The sequence below is a fragment of the Zootoca vivipara genome, chromosome 9 (assembly GCF_965207765.1).
Source record: "Zootoca vivipara chromosome 9, rZooViv2.hap1.1, whole genome shotgun sequence".
Taxonomy (NCBI): domain Eukaryota; kingdom Metazoa; phylum Chordata; class Lepidosauria; order Squamata; family Lacertidae; genus Zootoca; species Zootoca vivipara.
The window spans coordinates 45,497,959-45,523,112 of NC_142592.1; the positions used below are offsets into that span (position 1 = coordinate 45,497,959).

The 25,154-nt window shown below is 42.0% G+C and overlaps 1 protein-coding gene across 17 annotated transcripts in view; it reads left to right on the top strand.

Annotated features, from left to right (window-relative positions):
• RBFOX2 (RNA binding fox-1 homolog 2) overlaps positions 1-25,154 on the top strand; it is a 184,913-nt gene that overhangs the window by 63,834 nt on the left and 95,925 nt on the right. Inside the window, exon 1 of one of the 17 annotated variants that reach the window (XM_088676704.1) lies at positions 1,029-1,130. The exons of 14 other annotated variants lie outside the window; for them this stretch is intronic. Coding sequence is in view for 2 of the 3 variants with exons in the window: in XM_060279872.2 (XP_060135855.2) it covers positions 17,158-17,202 (45 nt within the window). In the remaining variant the exon portion in view is untranslated. Of the gene's footprint in view, positions 1-1,028; positions 1,131-1,927; positions 2,061-17,069; positions 17,203-25,154 lie in introns of those variants that run through there. 2 more of the 17 variants (XM_060279875.2, XM_060279872.2) reach the window with 2 other exon arrangements.

Genomic DNA, 25,154 nt, shown 5'->3' on the forward strand with positions numbered 1-25,154 from the left:
CCCCCCGTTAATGATTCTATCCATCTTTCTGATGAGTGACAGCATGAGACTCTTAATCTCAGGGTTGTGGATTTGAGCCCAACATTGGACAAAAGATTTCTGTATTGCAAGGGGTTGGACTAGATGACTTTTGTGGTCCCTTCCAACTCTACAATTCTATGTCTCATATATCCTTATATCTGAGGCTCAGCATCAGATTTCTAGATTCCAGCCCTGCTTTGAAGGGAACTGAAAAGCAAGTTTAAGAGCGAATTCAGAGTTCTTAAAACATGTTCTTATTCCACAAAACAACTATTAGAACAAGCCCACCCACCTACCCTTTCCAAATACATGAAGTCAGATTATATTGGAGATTACATTGGAATACTTCCTCCCTTAATGTGTCCACCTTAGCACAGGTCCACCACATGGGCTAATGAGAATCCAGCATTGTGCACCCCCTACAATATCTTTTCCTTTGTCAAGCCTGAAACTGATTTGAAGGGGAATTTGCCCCACATGGCTTCCAGTCTGTCTCTTCAATAGGAATTTGCCAGCCTGACTCCCACATAAGTCACAGCCCATTAGCAGTACCCATGTCCACCCAGCATAATATTTTATACAGCTTAGAAACCAGCCAATAATGTCCTTCCTTCCTGCTGAGCCCAAAAACTTTTTGAAAAAAGTGAGTTCAAGCCATCCCTGGGTGGGCTTGAACTGCCAACTTTCTGGTTAACACACTAACCCATTGCTGTTTTGCATTTTAAAACATGCAGCCAAATGTAGCAGAAATTGCAGATAGGAGGCCAAGGTTTGAACAGGATTTGTTAGATTGTGCATATTTGCTCTCTGGGGCCTTACAATCAAAAGTATGTCTCCCTCTGAGGAGGGAAGCAAACCTGTTTCTCCTGTTTGCTGGAGCAGTAGTTTGAAATGGAATTAGTGAGATGAGGTGACATTTGTGTTTTGGGCACTGGGGATGGGATTGAAACAGTGTGCCTCCAAAGGGCCTGTTGAATCTTGTCTTCCTGGTCCTGCTGTACACCTCAAGAATGAGTATCTCCTTTTATGGTGCACTTCCGATAATCCTGTTGAAACTGTGGATTAAGACGTGAGCGCACACTGCAAGAGGCAACTCTCCTCAGCTACCGGTAAGCAGAGAAGATCTCGGGGCATTTGGAATCTAGTGTTCTCCTTAGAATTAAAAGCCAGCCCTGGTACTTTCTTTTCTTTTTGGAAGGCTGGAAACCTTTCACCACAGAGTAATTTCTAAAGCAAAAAGCAACCTTTTGTTTGCCTTTTGTATTCTCCTCTCATCCTGCCACAATGTTTTCCCCGTCCATCTCCCTTGGTAGCTCTAGGGCAGATTGCACAGACTATCCTCTTAGCTCTAAGACTCTTGTGGTTTGTTCTGTGCTTTAACCAGGTGAGTGGCAAATTCACAAATACATATCAATAGTGAATTAAATAGCATTTCTGTGGTGACTACTGTTGTTGACTGGGGTAGGCTCAGCTAGGGTGTAGCAAGACCAGTGGACTAGAGTGGCTGTGTGCTCTAGGTTATTTTATGATTCCTGTCTAGGGAGCTGGGCTTGAAAAGCGCTGGAGAGAAGATTTAGCTTCTACCGACCTCAAAGAGTGAGGTTTTCATTCAGGTCTAAAGAAGCTTTCTTTTAAAGTAATTGCACTCCAGCATTAGGACCTGGCTTGTGTTTACTGCTGACCCCACCCTGCCTTGCCTTTTTCAAGAATCTGAAGCAGCGATTGTGTTTTTAGAAGCAGTATGACAAGAGCGAAATTCCCCAGAGGCAAATGCAGAGTGTGAGCTGTATACACACCAGTACAGACAGACACACAGGGCTGGGAACTCCCAGAGAGAGGGAGGGAAAAAACGTAAGCAGGAGAACTCAAGTAAAGGAGGAGGGGGAGAGCTTTTAACTGACCTATTTTGATTCTTCTCCCATCCTCCACCCACCCACCCAAAAGCACCTTGGTGACCACGTTTTGTTGAGGCCTCCCTGGGATCAGCTCCCGTCAACCACTGGGTTGGAATTGCCCAGACTGACATGATGTACCTCTGGGTGAGTAGAGATCTGTGTGAGACCTTACACGCTTTGCACATATAAGGAGTGGAAAGCTGAAGATTCTGCGCAACCATGTGCAGACTCCTCTTTTGGGCTTTGCTTTCTTTTTTTTCCCCATCCCCTCCATATGCCAGGTATTAGTTGGCCCCTATTTAAAAATATGGAGATGTGTAATTAAATTATTGTTGAGCACAGTGCTTTTGGTGGAGAGAGCGAGAGTGAGCGAGGAGGAACTTTACGAACTGCCATATTCTGGCACCTTGTAGGTAGGAGAGACAATTTTATTTTCTCCATAGGTGTCAAGCAGTGACACAGATTCTTCTTAGGTGGGTGTTTTGGTGTGACTGGTGGATGCTACTAGCAAAGAAAGGGATTTGACAACTGAAATGTAGATAATGATTGAATTCTAGCCAAGGAGGAAGTAATCAAAGGTAAACTGCAGTTGTTGTTGTGCATGTGTTCAGAGGATGGATGCAAGGACACCTTGTCTACAGTGCTAGAATTACCCGAATGGATCACACAAATGTGTAACATTTCTTCAGTTAGCTGATGCTGAATTACATAGACAGGCTTGATTTGTTAGAGTAGATGGTTAAGTTATAAATAGATAATTCAATGCGATCTGCTCTTGTTTTTCAAAACAAGCTGAGTGGGGAATACCCTGTTCTCCAAACTTGGTCAGTATTTCAGTGCGGCAATCTAAATTTTGTATCTTGGAATTATGCTGCTTTCAAAATTAATTATGCGGCATGTAATTTCCCCCTTGTGAAACATGTTAAGCATTGTATAGCTTGTTATAAGTAGTCATAGAACTTCTGAGTCTTGGTATTGGTACTGAAATAAAAACTACACATAGATATAAAGGTGTTCAAAGGGATTGCACAGACGTTTAAAGCAAAGAAACGGAAAGGCATTAGAAGAGGAGAATCTGAATGGACGCCTGGTTTCTGGATCCAAATAAATTCTGGAATCACAAAAAAGCATAGTGTAAATGAATGTGATGCATGCCAGTGTAAATGTTTCCAACTTCTATAATTTATTCTGAACTCAGCATTTGGGTTTGTAGAACTTTACCGCACCCCCCTTTTTGCAAGGTGCAGTGGGAGGAGCAGAGCAAGAAAGGAACTGGAGGCCTCAGGGTAGAGGCTTCAGGCTCGAGTTGTAGAAACATAAGATAGTGAAACTTTTCCTAGATATATTTCAGCCGTTGTCTGCTTGGGTTGCCAGTTTTTTGTTTTACTAACCACTTCTCCTTTGCCTTTAAGTGGAATTTGATTTGTAGACTTCATGCTTATCAGTCACCCTGATGCAAAAACCTAAAAAATTGCTAATTTATGCAGTTTTAGGCCCTCATTCTATTAGTTTGCTGTATACATGACTGCAATTATGAGGGCTAGAAATTTGCTATTGTTGATAATAGTAGTTGAGATTCTCCATATTTATGTAGTAGTTGTCAGAACGTGTGAAGCTCATTATGAGTACAAGTGGAGAACAGTACAGTCTTTACCACAATGCCTGTAACTTTATTTGGGCACAAAAAGGCTGGCTGTGCTTATAGTGTTCTGTAAAGTGCCACATGTATTGATGGTGCAATTTCAATAATCCAGTAATGAGGAATCAGGCCTGTGATCCATCTTATCTCTACATTTTGTCTTTTGTTGGTGGCTTCAGTTGTGTTGCATGACACTAGCGATACTAATCCTCTGTTGTTAGCACCTGACACCAGGTTGACTTATACTGTCTGCCTGTACTTCAGTGCTGAGCTACCTGTCTGGGTAGCAAAGGGTGCAAAGAACTGCTTGCATAGGCCATTGGAAAGTTTGATGTCGCTTTCTTTGAACAGTAAATCCCAATATCATTTTGCAAACTGGCTTTCAAACTTCTTAGTTTTAGAAGTAAATTTTCCACTTGTATAGAATCATAGAATCATAAGTTGGAAGGAATCCAGAATGTCATCTAGTCCAACCCCCTGCAAAGCAGGAATCCTGCCCACAACCACCCCTGGGTGGGCTCAAATCACCAGCATTCTGGTGAACAGCTAGGGTTCTTGTTTGAACTCAAGGATCCTTTCTGGAACTAGGTCCAGTGTTGTGTTGAATCCTAGCCAGCCATCTGCCATGTTAGGTACCTAGTCCTTTTGAAAAGATACTTATTCATCTTCTCTGTGTGGTCACACAGAAGGTTCTACAGCAGTGCAGGGCACCTGGAAACTTTAGAGGTTTGATCCCACCTCCCATAAAGGGAGAATCTCCCCCTTTTTTCCTTGATGGGTGGAACAAACATGGTTCTGCTCTGTTTTCTTGCAGCTACCTTATTGGCACAAAGTTACTTCTACCAATGGTCACATAGCTTATCTACTTAGGAGAGGAGCATTCAGATGAATCTTGTTCCTGAAGCCAAAATCAGACATGTAGAATCCATGTTTCCCATTATGAGGTTCTCTTGGAGAGCATGCTTTACAAATTTCTGACACCTGTTAACACAGATCATTATCTGACTATCCACTGACTATGTCAGTGTTTCTGTCTCAAAGCCATTCATGATTATGAGGTAGTACAAAAATGGAGACTTCAAGGACCCATGCGGCCTTAGGACTGGCTAGGTCAGGCATCCCCAAACTGCAGCCCTCCAGATGTTTTGGCCTACAACTCCCATGATCCCTAGCTAACAGGACCAGTGGTCAGGGATGATGGGAATTGTAGTCCAAAACATCTGGAGGGCTGAAGTTTGGGGATGCCTGGGCTAGGTATTCACAGGTAAGCCCAAACGAGAGAATGCAGATGACCTTTCCCATAACACCCCAGGCATCAGCGTCTTTCAATCCACTGCTGCTGGCTGCCCTACCTTCTGTTATAATGAAGGTAGTAGCTTCTCCAAATCGACAGTAAAAGAGAGTACCAGTCCTACTGGTGCGTTAAGGCCATGCCTACAGCACTTAGAGTCAAAGGGCAGAATTCAACATCTAATATGATTGCTTTGTTAGTGCAAGCATTAAGCAGTAACAGGGGCAAAAAGGATTGCTTAAAGAAAAAAGGAAGATAGCCAGCATGGCCAGTTGTTAAAGGATGGTGAGAGTTGTAGTCCAACATCAACTGGTGGGCCAAAGGTTTTCCCACTATTCCAGTATTATAAGGCTGCTTTCAGACATTGAGTGATATCCATTGCTTTTCATGTTCAGAATAGGCCCGTTAAAGTTGATTTCATTTGTTTCATAAGTCATTTGATTTCATTGGGTCTACTCTGGGCATGACTAATGTTGGATATCACCCACTAGGTCCCCTTCATTCTTCCTGCAATTGCTTAGATACACGTGTAATACCTGCATACCATTGTGTCTTCTAGTCTCAGTACGATAACTATGATGTGCATAGGGTTGGTTATTGAGTTAGAAATAAATAAATAAATTCTGCCAATCACAACTAGCATTTTGTTCTTATTAAATTTATTTATTTGGTTTTTCAAATTAAAATTTCTCAGAGATATATCAAACATAAATAATAAGAAACAAGATTCCGAGGAATCTCCTGGACTTCCATCCTCCCCTTTGTGGGTCCTATTATTAATCATTTCCTCCTGCGTCTTTTATGATAATCCAAATCTTTTACCTCTTCCATTATGTCCAGAATTCAACCTTAAACTACAAATGATATTCCAATCCTACTAACAATTTTAACTGCTTACAATGGTCTTTAAGATAAGTTGTAAATTTCCCCAATTCCTTATTAAAATTTTGGTCTTCCTGATTTCTGACTCTTCATTTTAGCCATTTCAGCATAGTCCATTGACTTCATCTGCCATTCTCTGGTAGGAACTTTATCTTGTTTCCATCTCTGCGCCAGTAAACACGACCAGCATTTTGGATAAACACTCCAAATGTTTAGTCCTGTGTGATGTAGATAATATTGGACTAGGAAGACTGCTGGAGAAAATATTGGACAAAGTTCAAATCTGTACTTAGTTCCGAAACCTCTTTCAGCTTACTGTACCTTGCAGGGTTGTTATAAGAATAGAAAGCGGTATTGATCATGTACGCTGCCCTATTGATCATGTACGCTGCCCTATTGATCATGTACGCTGCCATGAGCCCCATAAAGGAAGGGGAAGTTAAAAATGTGATTTTGGTGTAACAATTTTTTTCCTCCCAGTTTTTGAACAAGCAAATAAATCTTTGTGCAAACTTTTCCAGCTTTTCCTCTCACATGCACGTGCGTCCGTTATAATAATTTCTTTTCTCGGTGCTCTGTGAAATGTAGCTTTGTCTTAGACCTGCTGCTTTGGTCTTTAAAGGAGGATAGTGAAAACATATTCCGGGAGTATCTGCTTTGCTCTGCTGTAACCTTTTCATTTGCAGTATCTTGTATGCGAGGCAAGCTCAGTTCTGAACATCTTCGGACTGCCTACAATATTTTCTTCCTCACTCCCCTTAGTCTCTGAGCTCATCAACACCACCCCCCAGGGGATTGGATAGCTAAGTCTGCCAAACTGGGTCTTAGCAACATCTTACTCACGGTGCTGTTTCATTTGCCCTTCCGCAGAAAGTACCATTAGTAAAATGAATGATGATTACAGGGAGAGTTAAACAGAGTGCAGCATGTAGCTGTCTGTGACTTTGAACTTTGCACAGGCTTTGTTTAGGGTACTCTAGCTCTGAAAATATAGTATGGATATTTGTTGTAATATGGTATCCTAGTTGGTCAGGTAAGGATGCATATATTTCCCTGTATTTCCGTTGCCAAGTGAAATTGCCAGAAGTGTGTTATTTGAAAGAAAATGGTTTAATAGACCTTTCAGAGTAAGGATGGACAATCATCAGGGGTCAGCAAACTTTTTCAGCAGGGGGCCGGTCCACTGTCCCTTAGACCTTGTGGGGGGCCGGACTAATTCTATTTTTTTTTTAAAAAAAATGAACGAATTCCTATGCCCCACAAATAACCCAGAGATGCATTTTAAATAAAAGGACACATTCCACTCATGTAAAAACACCAGGCAGGACCCACAAATAACCCAGAGACACATTTTAAATAAAAGGACACATTCTACTTATGTAAAAACATGCTGGTTGCCACGGGCCGGATTTAGAAGGCGATTGGGCCGCATCCGGCCCCCGGGCCTTAGTTTGGGGACCCTGATCTAGTCCTACTATATACTGAGTACTGAAAAAACAGGAAAACCATTTTGTAGCAAGGGAAGAGTTTTATTATTCATACGTTACCTCTCAAGCCAAGATAAGTTATTACTAGGGTAAAGTGGATAGACTATGTAACTTCAGATATTTTTAATTATTAGTTCGCAAGTGAAGCAGGTTCTTTTACATGATCTTTCTACCATTTTGCCACAGTTTCTACCAACACACCACCCATTCATGATACTTTTACTCCTACTTCTCAACTCCTTTTACCTGCAAGCTGGAAGAGACCCAGTTGCAGGGAGCTTTGAACTTGGGTCATAGGAAGCTGTCCTAAATTGCATCAGACCATCTTGTTCGTTATTATCTATGCTGAGTGGAAATTACTCCTCAGGGTTTCAGACAGCCCTATCTTCATATTCTCTTCCATCCCCATCTTTGCTGCTCTCAAATACAGTGGTGCCTCAACTTACGAATTTAATCCGTTCCAAAGGCACCTTCGTAGGTTGAAAAAATCGTAAGTCAAAAGCGCCATTGGAAACGCGATTTCCCATAAGAATGCATTGGAAACGGTTTCCATTCGGATGTTGAGAAATTCGTAAGTGTGCAGCCATTTGCCCCACTCATAAGTCGAAAAATTGGGTTGTCGAGTCATTCGTAAATCGAGGTACCACTGTACCTGTTCAGATTACCGTATATTCCGGTGTATAAGACGACTGGGCGTATAAGATGACCCCCAACTTTTCCAGTTAAAATAGAGAGTTTGGGATATACCGTACTGGTTTCTACTGTGGAGAAAAGTTAAAAAGGAAACTGACTGGTTTTGTTTTTGTTTGTTTTTTTCATTGCTAGGCACATTAGAGGCATATATTGATATTAGTATGCACACTGGTCAGTATCTATTAGTGCTATTCAAAGTAAACATGGTGTAAGGACTTAAGGTCACCATGCTCATTATTTTCAGCGGGTCCATTCTGTGTAGGACTAATGTTAGATACAGTCCTTTCGTTTTTCAAAAACTGAATGCGGGAACTTTGAGAATGTGTTGGAAATCTTTTTATGAAATAAAGGACAACCCCCCAATATGCCATTTATTTGATTTAAAATAATAATAATCAGAAGATGCTATTAGTATCCTGCATGCCCAGTTTCAACTGCGGATGCCTCCCTCTCTCCCATTCATTATGAGGAAATCCTGTCAAATTTGCCATGACTGTCTGGCCTTGGTAAGCCTACTGTGTTTTTAGATGTTTGGCCAGATCATTATGTGCCATGTCGCTGATTTCTGTGAACTTCTTTCATATCCTTTTCTGCAGGAGTGTGCCTGTAGTTGGCCATGTTATGTCACAAATCCCACCTCGTCACCGTGGAACTCTTTTGCTGTTTAACTACAGTGGTGGTACTGCAGATGCTGTGCATTCAGATACAAAAAACAAAGTAGCTCTCGATTTAATCCCATTATGTGATGTTGATCTCAGGACCACTGGACTCTTAGTTGGATTCTGGCTTTAATCCTGTAAAGATCAATCTTGCCCGTTGCGCTCTCTCTCTCCTGATTTTAAATCCCTCTTTAATCTTGTTAATTGCACCAAGCTGTTTTCCTGTTCACCAGCCTAACTGTGTTATGCCTTCACAGTGTTGTTTCTGACCTGCTTTCCCTTTGTTCTCATAGGAACAAGGAATATGGGTGTTATGTAGCACCCTAGTAGCACCCTAGTGACCAACTCACATCACTCAGGTTTTGTATTAGATTATTTGGCTCGTTGCAATTAACTACGGTACTGTACCAGAAGGTTGCTTAGTTCAGTTGATACCTTGAAAAGATGGGTTGATTGGTCACTTGGGTTGTTCCTCTGCCTGATGAAAGCAATGAGCCTGGAATATTAGAGCTGTCTCATAAAGCAGTGTCTTGAAATAAGGTACTTACGGAATAAAATGATCTCAAGAAGAGGCTATTACTTCACTGACTGATAGTTAAGAGTTCTCATAAATATATTGGCAAAGCACATAGATCCCGGAATGACATACCTTAAAAGTTTGGCAGAATTTCAGTTCCTTAAATTGACGGGGGGGCTGACTCATTTTTGGGGGGTTTTAAGGTAACCTTAAGAAGAGAAAAGCATGCACATTCAAATTCAGGGCCTTTTATTTTCCATTTTGTTCTGTCTTCCAGCCTGAAAAGCTTGAACTTCCTTTTATATTAATACATGGGGCTGATTTTTCACTGTGACAGATGGCTCCTACCAGGCAAGACTTAACATATTCATTGTAGTATATTCCATAAAAAAATGGTGACTGCAGCAATATTAAGTAAGCAAAGTTTTTGTGTGTGAGAGGTCAAAGAAAACATCTCTCATCTACTGTTTTTTTGTAATTCAATAGGAAGTGATAGATCAGTTCTTAAACCACTCAGTACTGTACTGAGACTCGTATAGTTCTGCCAAACTTAGTTCCTTCATCTATCTGGACACTGACTATTTCGTTTAAAATAGAATAAATCTGGCTTTCTGTACTGCTACATGTCGGTGGTTGCAATCCTCTAGTACGCAATTCTGCCTACAATGTGTGTGAACAGAGAGCAACATTGTGTTCGTTTTCATTTCAAGGGTACAATCTTTTTTGAGACTGTTAGACTTTTGGGGTGGGCATTGCATACTTATTTCCTTTGTTCCTAACCTTAAGGAACTGGAGTTTGGTGCTTTGGTTGGAGAAAGATTGTTGTCTGCATCAGCCTTGTGTGATCCCAGCAATTCTTGGGTTAAGGGAATTGTATTTGGGGCAACATAGTGAGTGTGTTTCAGTTCTTTTTGTGTTGCCAGTAGCAAGAAAGGGGGAAACTTTTGATTTCTAATCCGCTTTAGAGGAAGCTCCATATCAGGGCCGCACGGAAACATCCAGTCAAGCAGCTCCTTTATCATAAAGGGGATTTTAATTAAAACTGTTTTCGCATTATGAGCGGAATGAACGTCAGTGCCAGCTAGTCCTGTATTGGGCATTTATCTCCTTCAAACCACATTACCCATAATTGCTACATTAAATCAAAGTTGGAGAGATTAGAGGTCTGAATTGGGCAAGGCAGCTGGTACCAGACTAGGGAGCTCCATACTGCTGAGTTGTTGATATGGGGTCTCCTCCTTCAGGGTACAGATGAAGAAATGACTGTGGCAGACTTCAGGTGAACCTAACTCTCTTTTTGTAGGATGGGCGATTGGGTCGTAATCCAGAAAGTGTGACAAGCTACATGTCTGAAACATTCCAAACGACTGTCCTTCATCTTAATGCTTTTGTCTGACCTCATTGGGGCATAACAGACCCAAGTTGGGGTCCTGGGGGTGGGTGGGATAAAGGTGAGGAAATGTTCTCTCCTCCGAAGTGCAGGGTTTGCTAAACATTTTGGGTCAGTGGTCACATTTGGAATTTTGAAACAGTGCCATGGGGAGCAGCCAAGACATGGCTGCTGTGAGGACATGGCACAACACAAAATGGCTGCCATCTCTAAATGAGCGGAATAGAGACAGAGGACTGCAAAACAAGTACAGGTATGTACAGTTCAAGAAGGATACTGACAAGCTGGAACGTGTCCAGAAGAGGGCAACCAAAATGGTCAAAGGCCTGGAAACGATGCCTTATGAGGAACGGCTTAGGGATGCCTTATGAGGAACGGCTTAGGGAGCTGGGTATGTTTAGCCTGGAGAAGAGAAGGTTAAGGGGTGATATGATAGCCATGTTCAAATATATAAAAGGATATAAATATATAAAAGGATGTCATATAGAGGAGGGAGAAAGATTGTTTTCTGCTGCTCCAGAGAAGCGGACACGGAGCAACAGATTCAAACTGCAAGAAAGAAGATTCCACCTAAACATTAGGAAGAACTTCCTGACAGTAAGAGCTGTTCGGCAGTGGAATTTGCTGCCAAGGGGTGTGGTGGAGTCTCCTTCTTTGGAGGTCTTTAAGCAGAGGCTTGACAGCCATCTGTCAAGAATGCTTTGATGGTGTTTCCTGCTTGGCAGGGGGTTGGACTGGATGGCCCTTGTGGTCTCTTCCAACTCTATGATTCTATGATTCTATGTCCCCTCCATCAGTCACCCCATCAATGGAGAACGGCACTTTTGTGCTTACTCTGAGAGAGAGAGAGAGAGAGAGAGAGAGAGAGAGAGAGAGAGAGAGAGAGAGAGAGAGAGAGAGAGAGAGAGAGAGAAGCTCTTTGCATCTCTCCTCTTCCAGGTGGAAAGAAGGGTGGTTGTCCAGTCCTGGCATCATTGAAATGTGGGCATGTTTAATGGAGCAGCTTCAGTGTTGGAAGAGGCTGAGCATGTGCGAGCAGGAACTGAGCAGGAGGAGCAAACAGTGCATTGTTTGTGTTTTAGGACATATTTTATGAGAACTTTGGCTGGTGCTGATTATGAGGTACAGGTGGGCATAGTAGAGCCCACTATGCAGTAGTGTTCAGCACTGGGGCTAAGGCAGTCATCCTCAAGCCAACCACTAGAATACATGGAGTGTATACATTTGAGAATATGCCTCCCTGCACTGCAGGAGAGTGGCATTGAAGCTGGCAGCGCACTAAGTAGGCTCTTTGAGCACCCCACTCCTCACTCTGAGAATGAGGTCCTCTTCCTTTGAGAGTGAGGAGTTGTGGTTGAAGTGACCATAGTGAGCTTTTGCACTGGCGGTGAAAGATGTAAAATGTATTGAAGTTAACAGAGACTTCTACGCAAGTGTTTGCCAGTGTTTTGACAATATACATTAGTGGCAGTATAGTCCACCACAGCTACAATGCCTTGCTGTGAGAAAGTGCCCCTTCCTTAGGGTGCTGCATTAAGGGGACAAGGGTGGTCTCAGATTCATGGAAGTAGCAGAGGGAAGAGCAGCAACAGCAGCAACAACAGCAAGGGAGCAGCAGGTAGTAGCAGGAGGAGGGAATAGGTGACAAGGATGCATGGAGGAAAAGGAGGGAGTGCAAGTGACAGCAACAGCCCGCTTCAAGCAGTGCACTGTGTCACACTGACCTTGAATACTCTCAGCTATTAATATTGTAGGTCACAGTTGGGTCTGAGGCTGGTTTGGATTTCGAGCCAGAAATTTCCCATACTGCACACCCTTCGGTTACAGAAAAGGTCAAGATGGTCACCTGAGACCCTATTGCAGTCAGTTGCATGCATAAGCCTTCCGATCCATTGACTTACATGCAACTGTTTCCCTCATTTTTTTCACTTTAAATAAGACCTTGCTACTCTCTGGTTGTTGCTTGGTGGGCATATTGCTAAAGTCATGGCTAAAATCATGGCTTTCTCCTCTCTTTTCTATGGGCAATTCACTTTTACCTCTCGGGAAGAAAAGAAAAAGAAGGATTTAATAGAAGAAGGAAATTCCATCTCTAGACAATAAGGCTAGAATTTATTATCTCTATAGACCCAACAGCCACCAACACTATGTAAGATTGAACCTCATAGGTTTTTGCCAGGCCTTTTTGGATTTTTTTTTAAAAATGCTTATCATTCATAAGCTTATCTATCTCTGTGAATGCAGGGAACCACTTGAGTGTGTAGAAACTGCTACCTCATTTTTTTGGTGTTGCCAATTCATGTTCAAACATCCTAGGTCAGGGGTCCCCAGACTTTCTGCGCGGCGGGCCGGTGCCCGCCGCGCCGACCGCGCGGTGGGCCGGAGGGCAGGGGAGTGCGCGCGCAGCGGGCCGGAGGGCGGGGGAGTGCGCGCCCGTGCGCATGCGCACACGCACACGGGCGGGAAAAAATAGCCAAAAATCGCTTGTGCGCATGCGTATGGGCCTCCCCCGACCCGGAAGTGCACCAGAAATGACCTCTTCCGGGTCGGGAGAGGCCCATACGCATGCGCACAAAGGATTTTCGGCGATTTTTTGCCGATTTTTTAGATCGTCGCTGCGCCGCGCGCCGTGAGAGCGGGCGGCGGCAGCGGGCGGCGGGGGTCGTCGCGGGCCGGATTGGAAGGCCGATTGGGCCGCATCCGGCCCGGGGGCCGTAGTTTGGGGACCCCTGTCCTAGGTTCTCTGTTAAAGGAACTGATTAACGCTACCTGTTAAATGCACCCCCTTTGCATCCTGAATTCAGGAAACATGCTTTCCTATGAAGGTCGCTTCTGGAATTGGAATGTTAGAAGGAATTTGTGATTAAACCTCATTATCTGCTCATTCCTCTATTTTTTAAAATATAGTTTATTTCCTGCCATCTGTGTTGTCTTCTTCTGGCCTACTGATAGAGAGGAGAACATATTCCTTGGTTTGTGCTCTCTCCTGCCAAATCCTGCTCATTAATGTCTGTTTTTCTAGATATCAACTTCTGAAGAGGACTTAAATTTTGTATCCAGGAAGTATCTATGTACCTTGAAACCTTTTAACTAGTCGTTGAATAATAAGATGGATTTGTTCATGTGTGTTTTGAGCATTTTTTCAAAATACTGAAATAAGAGCTGGGTTGTATAAGCAACCGTTAGAACATTCAAGTACGCAGAAGCTTAATTTTAACCCTTCCTCTGTCTAGGCTAGTTCAGTCTTCCCCAACCTGGCATTGGACGGCAACTCCCACCAGCCCAGTGAATATTGCCAGCAGTCAAGGATAATGAAGGTTGCAGTTGATAATACATATGTAGGGCACCAGGCTAGGGAGTGAGTGCCATTTTGCTAAATTGCCACTTTTTACTTTGGCAGAGTTTCACACACATATATCTTCTAGTTCTCAAGGTAATGTGTGTAAACTACTGTGGCCCAGTTAGCACATAATGCTAAGCCAAACGTATATGCAAAAGGGGGAATTCAGAGAGAAAACAACAGCCAGTTTGCTCCTCCTCTGGCTTGCTGCCTAGAGCAAAGCTTAGGTTATGACCCAAACTGGTCATGTTGTCCCTCCATCTCCAAGCAAGTCACAAGCTGTAGGCAAAGTTTGTTATTGGATTATTGCTTTTAGTAGTTTTTTTTTGGGGGGGGGGAGAGAGAAACCATGAGCTCAGGTTCAAATGTAATGCTAAGCCAAACCATGGCTTAGCTCTGGGGTGGTGCAAAGTGGCCATACTTGCTTAGCCATGGTTTGGTTTAGCATAAGATGTGAATTGGCCCTATGCATAGCTACCAGTAAGTTGTTCTTTCAATTTTTCTGTTTTATGTATTGCTATTTGTATTTTATTTCTGTTACAAGCTACTTAGGATTACATTTTGTAGGAAAAATGGAGCATATTTTAAAACTAAAACTAAAACATAATACAGTATTAGTAAATCAACTTGCACACTGCAAGCAATAGACTATTGTTCCTGTCTGCTTCAGAAAGTACCCCCTCCTCAAATCTCTTACAAATTTATCTGATCTTCTTTTAAAATTATATAAGTTATGGTGCATCATCACATTTTGTGGTAGTGAATGCCATAAAATTGTTTTGCCCTTTGTGGAGAAATACTTCCTTTTGTCTGTCTTCAGCTTCATTGGATGAGCATTAATTTTGGGAACATAAGTACTTAGGAAGTTGACTTACACCAAATCAGACCAGTGGTCTGTCTAGCTCAGTACTATCTACACTGGTTTGGGCTGACTCTCCATAGTTTCCATCCACCATGATGCGAAGATCACTTTCCAGGTTAGTCACTGCCAGTTTAGATCCATGATCGGACATAAATTAAATTACCATAGTGGTAGTAGTAGGTGTGTGTGTGTGTGTGTGTGTGTACTGTATATATATATATAGAGAATATGAATATCCTGCAATATTATTTCCCATTTATCCAATGTGAGATACATTACAAGTTCCACTTTCCAAATACAAGGCACTCCCAGGAAATCATTCATTAGGAAAATGTTCACATAACGAGCTGACGATTTCCATTATTTCCTATAGGAACATTTCTAATCTGTGGTTTGTCTGGTCTCCCTCCCTCCTTCCATGGTTTCTGCCCAAAACTGCAGCAGCCAATCAGCAAAAGACAAAGGAAAATAAGATTGGTCCGATTTCTCATGCTCCCTGATTTCTCCAGGCTGTCAGTAATTTGTGGAAGGGATTCCAAGCACATACCAGAACTTTAGGCTTTTTAGAAAGCCATGGATTTTTTTGTGGTTTGATAAGTGATGGGGAAATGCATTGAAAAGTGTGGAAGACTTCAAAGGTTTTGAGTCTCACAGGCAATATATCTATGGAAATTATTTATGACAACTTGCAAAGAGCTATCACTCATGTGATAGCTGGTATGTGTTACTGACAAGAAATGGATTTATGTATGATGGTTCTGAATGAACTCATTGTTGCTATAATGGGTTGTACCCAACTAAGTTCTACTCATAGAGTAGTAGACTCACTGATATTAATGATCTGGTGGTGGTGATGTCCATTAATTTGAATGGGTCTACTCTAAGAATGGCTAACATTGGATGCAACCCATTGTTTCCCATCCAAGCTGAATATTGAAGCTTCATGAAAACAATTCAATACTTTTTTTTAATGGCACGGTTGCTTTATATTTCGGCAAATCAAGCATATGTTGGAATACTGCTGTCGCTGTCAGTTTTCTGATGAGAGAAACAGTGCTGAAAGAACTGAAAGCAAAATCCATTGAACAATAGGTGCAGAATGGTATGCTCATAGCAAGAGTTCAGAGAGCAAGGGTGGTACTGAGAGCTTGTCCTTAGTTCTTCTTCAGCTTTCCATTTGCCTTCAAAGAGTTCAGTAAGACCCCAGATTTTGGGGAACTGGGCACACAGGCTGTTTAAATAGTAGAGTACGCAAAAAAATGTCAAACCATGGGAATTGGGTTTTTTTTTTCTTCTTTTAAAGAGCACAGTAAAAAGAAAAAAGCAGGTTGCTTCTGTTGCTGAAGGTACAATTTCCACACCTCGCTATTCCCTTTAGGCTACATTCAGCCTTCTAAGAATTGCTGGTCTGATCTCAGGTTACAAGTGACACACATGGCATGCATGGTTCGAAAAGCAACTTCTGAACCTGCTGGTCTTTGTCAGATTAATTTAGCATCTGTCCATGTCTGTTAGAGCTCCAGCATCCTCTTGTAGGAATGTGTGGATTTGGAATGGTACAAGGAAGTTTTCTAAAATGGGAAGAGCAGCTGGCTTTTCCAGACCTACCGGTAGCCCCCTTTCTCACCATCTCCCATCCCCTATGCTGACAGTCAGCATTAATCCTCCTAAGTTTGACTGGAACAGCTGAGAGCATGCATCCTGCATAGCTCAAGGCCCCTCAGTGGATTCAGATTGCTTTCTTTCCTCCTCTCTCCCTTTCTCACTTCAGTTCTGATTCCAGCAGCTGTCTCTGTCTGGGTTAAATGCAGAGAGAGAAGTGTTAAATGATACACAAAAAACTTCATTGCAGATATCAGTGTGGCCTCTCTCTTTTCCCTCCCTTTGCATCCTCAAAAAAAGAAGAAGGGAAAAAAAAGGATTTGCTATGCTAATCCCAGCACCTGTCTCTGCCTGGGACAGTAAAAAAAAGGAAAAGGAAAAAAGGTCTGGGGGTGGAGGGTAACACAGCCTCATATACTTTTTAGCTGTCCCAGATTGTGTTCCCTCTGACGCGCCTACTGCCCAGAACATATATCTGTTTGGCTCCTATGTGCTGGCTTGCTTTCTCCCTCTTTGCCCATTACTGCATTCTGTTCTTCCTGATTGTCATTCTGTGTTTCTGGGAACTGCAGGAGAGAATTGTTCCTCTTCAGTTTAGGATTCCTAACTTATGAGGTTCCGTTCGTTTATGTGCGCCTTGGTTTTAGCTGTGCTGGATCTCAAGGGGGAGAAGGCAGAAAGGCTGATCTGAAGCCATTCAGGCAATTCATGTATATTTTCAGCTGAGCTAGTATCAACCTGCGTATAGACCCAGAGGCCTGAGCCAAGTATTGCACAGCACTGCCAGGGACCTGTGCTCAAGACTGCAGGAGGGGAGACGCAGACTCAGAGTTCCCGTTTCTTTGTCTGCCTGGTATACAGCTGGAGAAGCCTTTGGCTATGTATGGTGTATATTGTATGGATTACCAATACCCCGTTGTCCAGGTAAGTAGAGAAAAGATCACAACTGAATGTTGTTCATGTTTCCAGTTGTACATTGTTAGCTCCCTGCATTGCTTTGAGAGGAGGCTGATATTTTTCCAGGCTCAGCTGTTTTGGTTTATCCAGATACACTTTTTCAAAAGTACTGCATTTACCTTTTGCTGAAGTTGGCATCTGAGTTGAAAGCTTGAGGATCAGAGTCTTATGGGAGAAATTTACATTTTACGGAGGAGGTTGTTCCTGATATAAATTCCAAGGATATATATGTGCATTTTTTTAAGGAGTGAGAAATTATTAACATTAAAATCCACCATATGGCATTCTTGAGATTTTCTTATTGGTTGGTGAGTGCTGCATCACTAAGGAGCATGTGACTTGAAGATACCTCCTTTCTAGCTCCAGCAACCAGAAGAGTGATATTTCTATCTTGAACTCATTGCTGGTAAGCTGATGTGCTATAACTATTCTGATTCGCCTTATCCCTCACTACACAAGTCCAGTGTTGATGTCCTGTTATAAACATAGTGAAATGTATTTGTTCTTGTAAGTGTTTCAGACATTTTTAAGAGCAAGAACAATCATAAGGATGGAAATGTTTGATAACATTCTCATTATTTTTAATAACTTTTTCTTTTCTTTTGGCAATCCTAAGGCTTAGTCAAGGAACTGGTATCCTAAGCCTCTTTGTATGTTGAACAGACATCATTTTTAGAAATTTCATGCTCATAGAGCAAGTCTGAGAATGACAGCTTTTTGTATTAATAGGAATGACCAGTCATTTTGCTCCATATGATTTGGAATAAGTATTATAGTAGCTGATATACTAAGGTGGCTACTATATGAACTGTCTTTAGTTACTAGGCATGTCTCTTTCTGGGGATTTGTCTTCTTTTTCAATGTCATATGTGGCATGCTGGTTTTATTACAGTAGTTACTGTTAAGGCTCCAATCCTCTACACACTTACTTGAGAAGAAATCCCATTCAACTCATTGGGATTTATTCATGAGTAGATATGACTGGGACCACAATGTAATTTTTTGTTCATCAGAATTGTCACTGCTCCACAATAAGGTATTGATTCCTGTGATAACAGTTTTATCTCAATATAATGTGTAATCATTGTGAAGAACTGGGCCAGAAGAACTATATATTTGTAACAAGGGAGAGGTTCTAAAGTGATCAGTTGGTATTTCATACCCAGTAAATAGTGAATAATTTTTGCAACCTGATTATATCTGAGAAGACCAGGCAATCACCTATTATGTAATTTTGTTTCTATTTTTATATTTCCCACAGAAGTCAATATCTGAAGTCTATCTTGTATATTTTGATAGTTATTGGTAGCAGTTACATACACTTGAATAGTGGTGATAAAATTTCCACTTTATGCTTTAAAGGGACGTGTTTTTAACCACTTCAGTGATTATGTTATCTCTGCATTCCTTCTATTCGAAACTTTTAGTGCTTTGGATTTTCCATATTTTAGTTCTTTCTTTTACTGATCTTGAAGCTGTCTGGAATGATAAATCGTTGGTGTATGGAGGAGTGAAGTTTTGAACAACCTTCACCATTGTGTAAATAATTGGGTGATCAGTTAATCTTGAAACATTTTTGAAGTTTAATACCAGATTTTTGCATATTTAAATAATAATTCAGACATGTTCCCATCATCAGCTAGATATCTGTTTTCTGCTGCTCAAAATATACCATCTGCCTAGACCCAGAATCCACATCCTTCATAGTATTTCCGTTGTGATTGCATTTATTCTTAGAATGCAGAATTGTGTGTTTCTGTTTAGGAGTCATGGAGTACTTCTATTCAGAACGACAAAGTGCTTGATGAGCTCTTGGGCTACAGCTTGGAATAGAAAGAATTCATACAGAAGCATATGGAAGACTTCTGGTAGACATTATCTGTAATAATACGACCAACATGCAGAAATATGAGCTATAAACCTGTGTCTTTGTTCAGAAGATAAATTAGTATACTGTATAGAATCTTGTTAGACTACTATGCTCTTAAGGTCATGTGATTCTACATTAAATGTATCTCTTGGTTGTCAACATTTATTCTAATAAATGTGCTTTGTGTACTGTATTCCTGAATACAGATTGGAGATTTGTTCCCTCTCTGTTTGAGCCAGTGCAGAAATGTAGATAATTTACATTAAAATGTAAATCTTATCCTATCCCTATGAAACCCTTCATGAATATGGTTAAGAGAATGGGTTGATTACCCAAAGCAGTTAAAAATAGAGAGCATTTCCTTCAGCACTCCAGATATAATACTAAGAAGAAGAGTTTGGATTTGATATCCCGCTTTATCACTACCCTAAAGGGTCTCAAAGCGGCTCACATTCTCCTTTCCCTTCCTCCCCCACAACAAACACTCTGTGAGGTGAGTGGGGCTGAGAGACTTCAGAGAAGTATGACTAGCCCAAGGTCACCCAGCAGCTGCATGTGTAGGAGCGGAGACGCGAACCCGGTTCACCAGATTATGAGTCTACCACTCTTAACCACTACACCACACTGGCTCTGCTGAAAGTATCCAATTTAAGGTTTGTTCTGCTTGCCTGTATTAGTTACACTGTTGAGGACTTTTTCAGCAATCTTTTAGCACCTCACAGATGACCTATCACATAGCCACCACTGTTGTTGTTGTTGTTGTTTAGTCGTGTCCGACTCTTCGTGACCCCATGGACCAGAGCATGCCAGGCACTCCTGTCTTCCACTGCCTCCCACAGTTTGGTCAGACTCATGTTGGTAGCTTCAAGGCCACCACTGTTGCACACGAGTAAATATCTGAAATGCAATATGAGAAAGCCCGCAAATATAAAAAAGATGGTTAGCTGATTGGTATGAACAAGTCTTGCAGGTCTTTGCATTAGCAGGCCAAAGTAGGTTGGTGGGGAAAGAGAGGAGAATGTTCAAACACAAAGATTGCTTGAATGTGCCAGCAATATGTCCATCACTTTTCTTAAGAGGCATATAAAAATATCCTCCCAACGTTCTAGCTGCTATGCTATGAAGGATCTTGCCTTGCATTATGCATAAATCAGCTGGGTTCATATGTTAAAGACGGGGAATCAGTAATGTTTTTATTCAATGTTTTTATTTCTTGTGTTTAGTGCTACCCCATTTTTGCCTTTGGCTGTTTGTTAGTAGACAGTAGATTTAAAGGGATTGGCATCAGGTTAAAAGTTTGGAATAGGATTAGATTTTTGCTGTCTGCACTTGAAATTACTGTCCTCGTGCTGATGGACTTTACAGACACATTTTGGGGAGGTCTCAGTTACGCTACATCAATGCAGGTGAGTCTGATGCTATGGGTTTTGTAACTCAGACTGTAGGGAAAATATTAATGAAGGGCCTTTTCATCAGAAATCAAAACATTTTTTAATGTCCCCAGAGAGAGAAGGATGAAATGGCTTTATCTCAGATGACCTTAATAAATTGATTGATTTGATTCTAAGCACAGGAGGAAAATCAACATGTTAATGTTAATATTATTTCACATGTTGTAAACAATGTAGAGTAGACCCAAGGGTGGCCAACTCCCAAGAGACTGTGATCTACTCACAGTTAAAAACTGGCAGTGATCTACCCGCTTTTTAGGGGTTCAGGTCCAATTTGTTGCTTTTTTTAAGGGAGGAGGAAGACACCATTTTTATGGGCTGCAGGGCTAAAATGTTGAGGTTTTTTTAGGGGAGCCAAAGCTGTTCAGCTTTGGGGGGGGGGGCGGCAGTGATCTACCACAGACATCCAGTGATCTACCAGTCGATCACGATCTACCTGTTGAACGTGCCTGATGTAGACTACCAATCCACAAACCCACATGTTGGTTTTGGAGAAATAAATCTATTCTGTTGCTGTCCTAGTCCACCTGGAGGCCAAGCAAGAGGTTCAGAATTGCCCTTAAAACTGCAGTTTATGATGAAAGTGCGGTGATTTAACCTTGCTATAACCATAATAGACCCACATGCTTTGCATGAAGGAGGGGCTTGGGAATGCAGACACAATAACTTCCTTGAGCATACCTAAGCTAAGGACACCCCACCTCTGTGATGATGAATTCTCAGGACGAACCTATCTGGGATCAGATCATTTCTGTATTGGTACACAAGGATTTGTTTGGGATATCAAAAATTGGTTAAGAAACCACCAAATTTAATCAAATAGGAGTTTGTATTGCAACCAGTTGGGGAAATTTCCCATCTCCTTATAAGATGTTCTACGGGCAGCTAAGAAACTTGGATTAATGTAGCCTTTAGTTCTCCATATACTTAGCTTGCATTCCATTATTCTTTCTGCTTTCAGAACATGAAATCTTGGCACTTACACATTACTTTTATGGTGACAGTTGTTCTCCAATGATAGAAATTTAAAATCTCTCTCTTCCCGCCCCCAATTGTAGACTAATGAGTCACAGATATCTAGGCCTTGCCATTCATTACTAAAAAGAATTACCTGTAGTCAGAGACATACTTATGCTATTTTTGACAGATTTAAAATTTATACAGAAGCCGATACATTAAGCATAAGTACTCCATCTTCCTTCTCTCCCTTTTCCCTCTGTGGGTGGGTAATGTTGTAATATGGGGGTGGAGATGGTGAAGATAAACAGATGGTTGTAACTTTTGTAAAGCATTGTTAATCACAGTCAAATGGGGGGGGGAGCCTTTTTTGAAGACCCAGATATGATGTTAATTCCATATTCTGTTGTTCCATCCAAGTGGCTACTTTTGAGGGAAACACATGGCTTTTAATTAGCCCAGTCTATATACTGGAGAGATATTGAAACAATAAATTTAGTCAGTACTGTATAGCCTAATAGTGTGTAAGAGAATGAGCTAGAAATCAGTCCCTGGCTCATACTTCACTTCTGCCATAAACTTGGTAAGTAGCATTAGGCAAGCTGGAGTTACAACAGACGACTAAACGACTAAACAACAACAACAAGAAGTGTCAGTGGGTGGCATCTTTGGGCTGTTGGCCCTGCTGGAAATCCTGTTTTGGGTCCTCTTTTCTCTCATTCCTTTGATTAGCCGTCATTGCAGTTGCTTCTGAATAATGCTGTGTTGCATCATGGAGAATTAGTGTTGGTTCGCCATTGCTCATTGGAAGAAGCAGTGCTGCTGCTGTCACCTTGTTAAGCCTGCCTAGGTAAAGGTAAAGGGACCCCTGACCATTAGGTCCAGTCGCGGACAACTCTGAGGTTGTGGCACACATCTCGCTTTATTGGCTGAGGGAGCCGGCATACAGCTTCTGGGTCATATGGCCAGCATGACTAAGCCGCTTCTGGCGAACCAGAGCAGCGCACGGAAACGCCGTTTACCTTCCCGCCGGAGAGGTACCCATTTATCTACTTGCACTTGGACATGCTTTTGAACTGCTAGGTTGGCAGGAGCTGGTACCTTGGGGATTCAAACCGCCGACTTTCTGATCGGCAAGCCCTAGGCTCTGTGGTTTAACCCACAGCGCCACCTGTGTCCCTACCTATCCCCTATCTGGTGTGAACCAAGTGAGCTACCAGAGGGAAGGCCATTGACATTATCCTGCTCTCTGGTTGTTATGGGGACACTTTTGCTTCTAAGGACTGTGCCTTTCCCCTTCCAATTCCTGGATGTGAGACTCAGAGAGGGAGACTGTTGCTTCATGGGCAGAAGGATGTTGAGCTGGAAAGGAGAGTGGAGAAGTAGAGAAGAAAGATGAGACTGAGAGAAGGAGGGTGGCTGTGGAGGGAAAGGTCCTTTGGGGGAACTGTGACAACACACAGTGACAGAATTTCAGAGAAAGAGAGAAAGGGTGGCCATGCCCACCCACTGCAGGCTTTACCATGTCATGACAAGCAAGTCACCCCCAACAAACTTACACTCAATTGAATGGGACCCTCCAAAGAAGAAGTTTCCCACCCCTGGTCTAAGGAATAGATCTATCCCAAAGGGAGTGGTAGCTGCATGGCAGATACTAAGGCAGTGAAATTGTTGGTCTTGCTCTTTTTTTGTTGTACATTGGACAACAATTTTTTTATTAAAGGATTGTTAGGAAGGGAGAGTGGCTTTGAAGATGTGAACATAGAAAGAGTGAGTGTGAAAGCTGAGTTGCCTTAGTTCAGCATACTGGTGTGTCTTTTTAAAGGTGTGAGGGAGCAAAGCAATTAACAGGGTGCCATGCCCTTGGATATTTTTTGTGCTCAGTTGATGGCCTTTCCCCCTCAACCCCCCACACCCCACAAACCATGCATCTTGTGAGTGTCTTTTCCCAAGCTTGAGTATAAAAATTGCTTCCACCTTGCTTGTTTTTTACTTGTGAATTATCTGGCATAGTGCTAAAAGCTACTATAGATTTATGTACTTTGACAGAATAAGCACACACGTCAAGGCTGGCTGTTCAGATGCAGGCTTTTCTTCAGGATACATGCTATTCATCTTTTGAACAGATGAAGGCAGAGTTGTGATGTGTAGGGTCCCCCCCCCCACAAGAAACAGTTATTTATATATAGACAATCTGAATTTTACCTCCCAGTGTGTGGCATGTGAATCACATCACCTTTGTAGAATTGACTCTGTGGTTCTTTCCCCCGAAATATAGGGGCCTAAATATTGGGTTTTACCAACTGGTCCCATGCAGCAGGTTTCATGCTAGTATTTTTGCCACGGTTATCTGTAACTCCATAACTTTCAGACTAGATTAAAATTCATGGCGTTACCTTTTAATAATGCGCTTTTATTAGAGTTGAGTCTGAGTATGTTTGCTCGTTAGGCAGAGCTGAAAATAGAATAAATCTCAGAGAGCACTTCTGTTGATGGAACTTGCACAGCACTATCCATTCACAGCACCATGAGAGGCATCTCTTCAATGAAGGTGTTGTAGAACGTTTTGATTTCATGAAGCGTGTGCTTGTCTTCTTCCCCCACTACATACTGGTTTCCCTCCAAAATGGCCTCGGCCGATCCTGTGGATGTAGTTCTCACAGGATATTTAAAACAAAAATAGATCGTGAAGAGCTCCAAAAGGACCTCTTCAGACTGAGAGGTGGATGGGAAGTAATATATAGCAAAGGCAAAGGCAGTTCAATGCAAACAAGTGCAATGTTACGCATTTTGGCACAAAAAAAATTAATCTTAATTTCACATGGGGTTTGAACTGGTGGTGATAAGACCCTGGGGTTGTAGCAGATAGCTCAATGAAGATGTCAACCACCACGGTGTGCAGTAGTTGTGAAAAAGGCCAATTCCATGCTAGGGATCATTAGGAAAGTAAGTGAAAATAAAACTGCTGATATAATTCTATTATAAAAAAATCTATGATTCAACTGCTTTTGGAATACTGTGTGCCGTTCTGGTCACCTCACTTCGAAAAGGATATTGTAGAGTTGGAAAAGTTTAAGAAAAGAGCGACCAAAATGATTCCCCTATGAGGAAATGTTGCAGCACTCGGGACTTCTTAGCGTAGACAAAAGGCGAGCAAGAGTTGACACAATAGGAGTTTATAAAATTATGAATGGCATGGAGAAAGGGGATAGAGAAAACTTATTCTCCCTCTCTTATAACACTGCAACACATATGGCCATCATTGGAATGTTGGACGTTTCAGGGCAGATACAACGAAGCAGTTCACACAGTGCATAGTTAACCTATGAAACTTGTGGAGGCAACAGTGGCCACTGGCCTGGATGGCTTTAAAAGAGGATTAGACAAATTCATGGAGGAAGAGGTTATCAACGGCTACTAGCTATGCTCTGCCTTCTTGGTCGGAGACAGTAAATGTTTCTGAATACCAGTTTCTGGAAACTGCAGGAGGGGAGAGGGCTCTTGTGTCCATGTCCTGCTTGCAGGTTCCCCAGATGCATCTGGTTGGCTACTGTGGGAACAGGATGCTGGACCAGATGGGGGCAGCGTGGGGCAGAAAAAAAACCCATGAACAGAGCAGAATGGCTTCCTAGCTGCCTGGC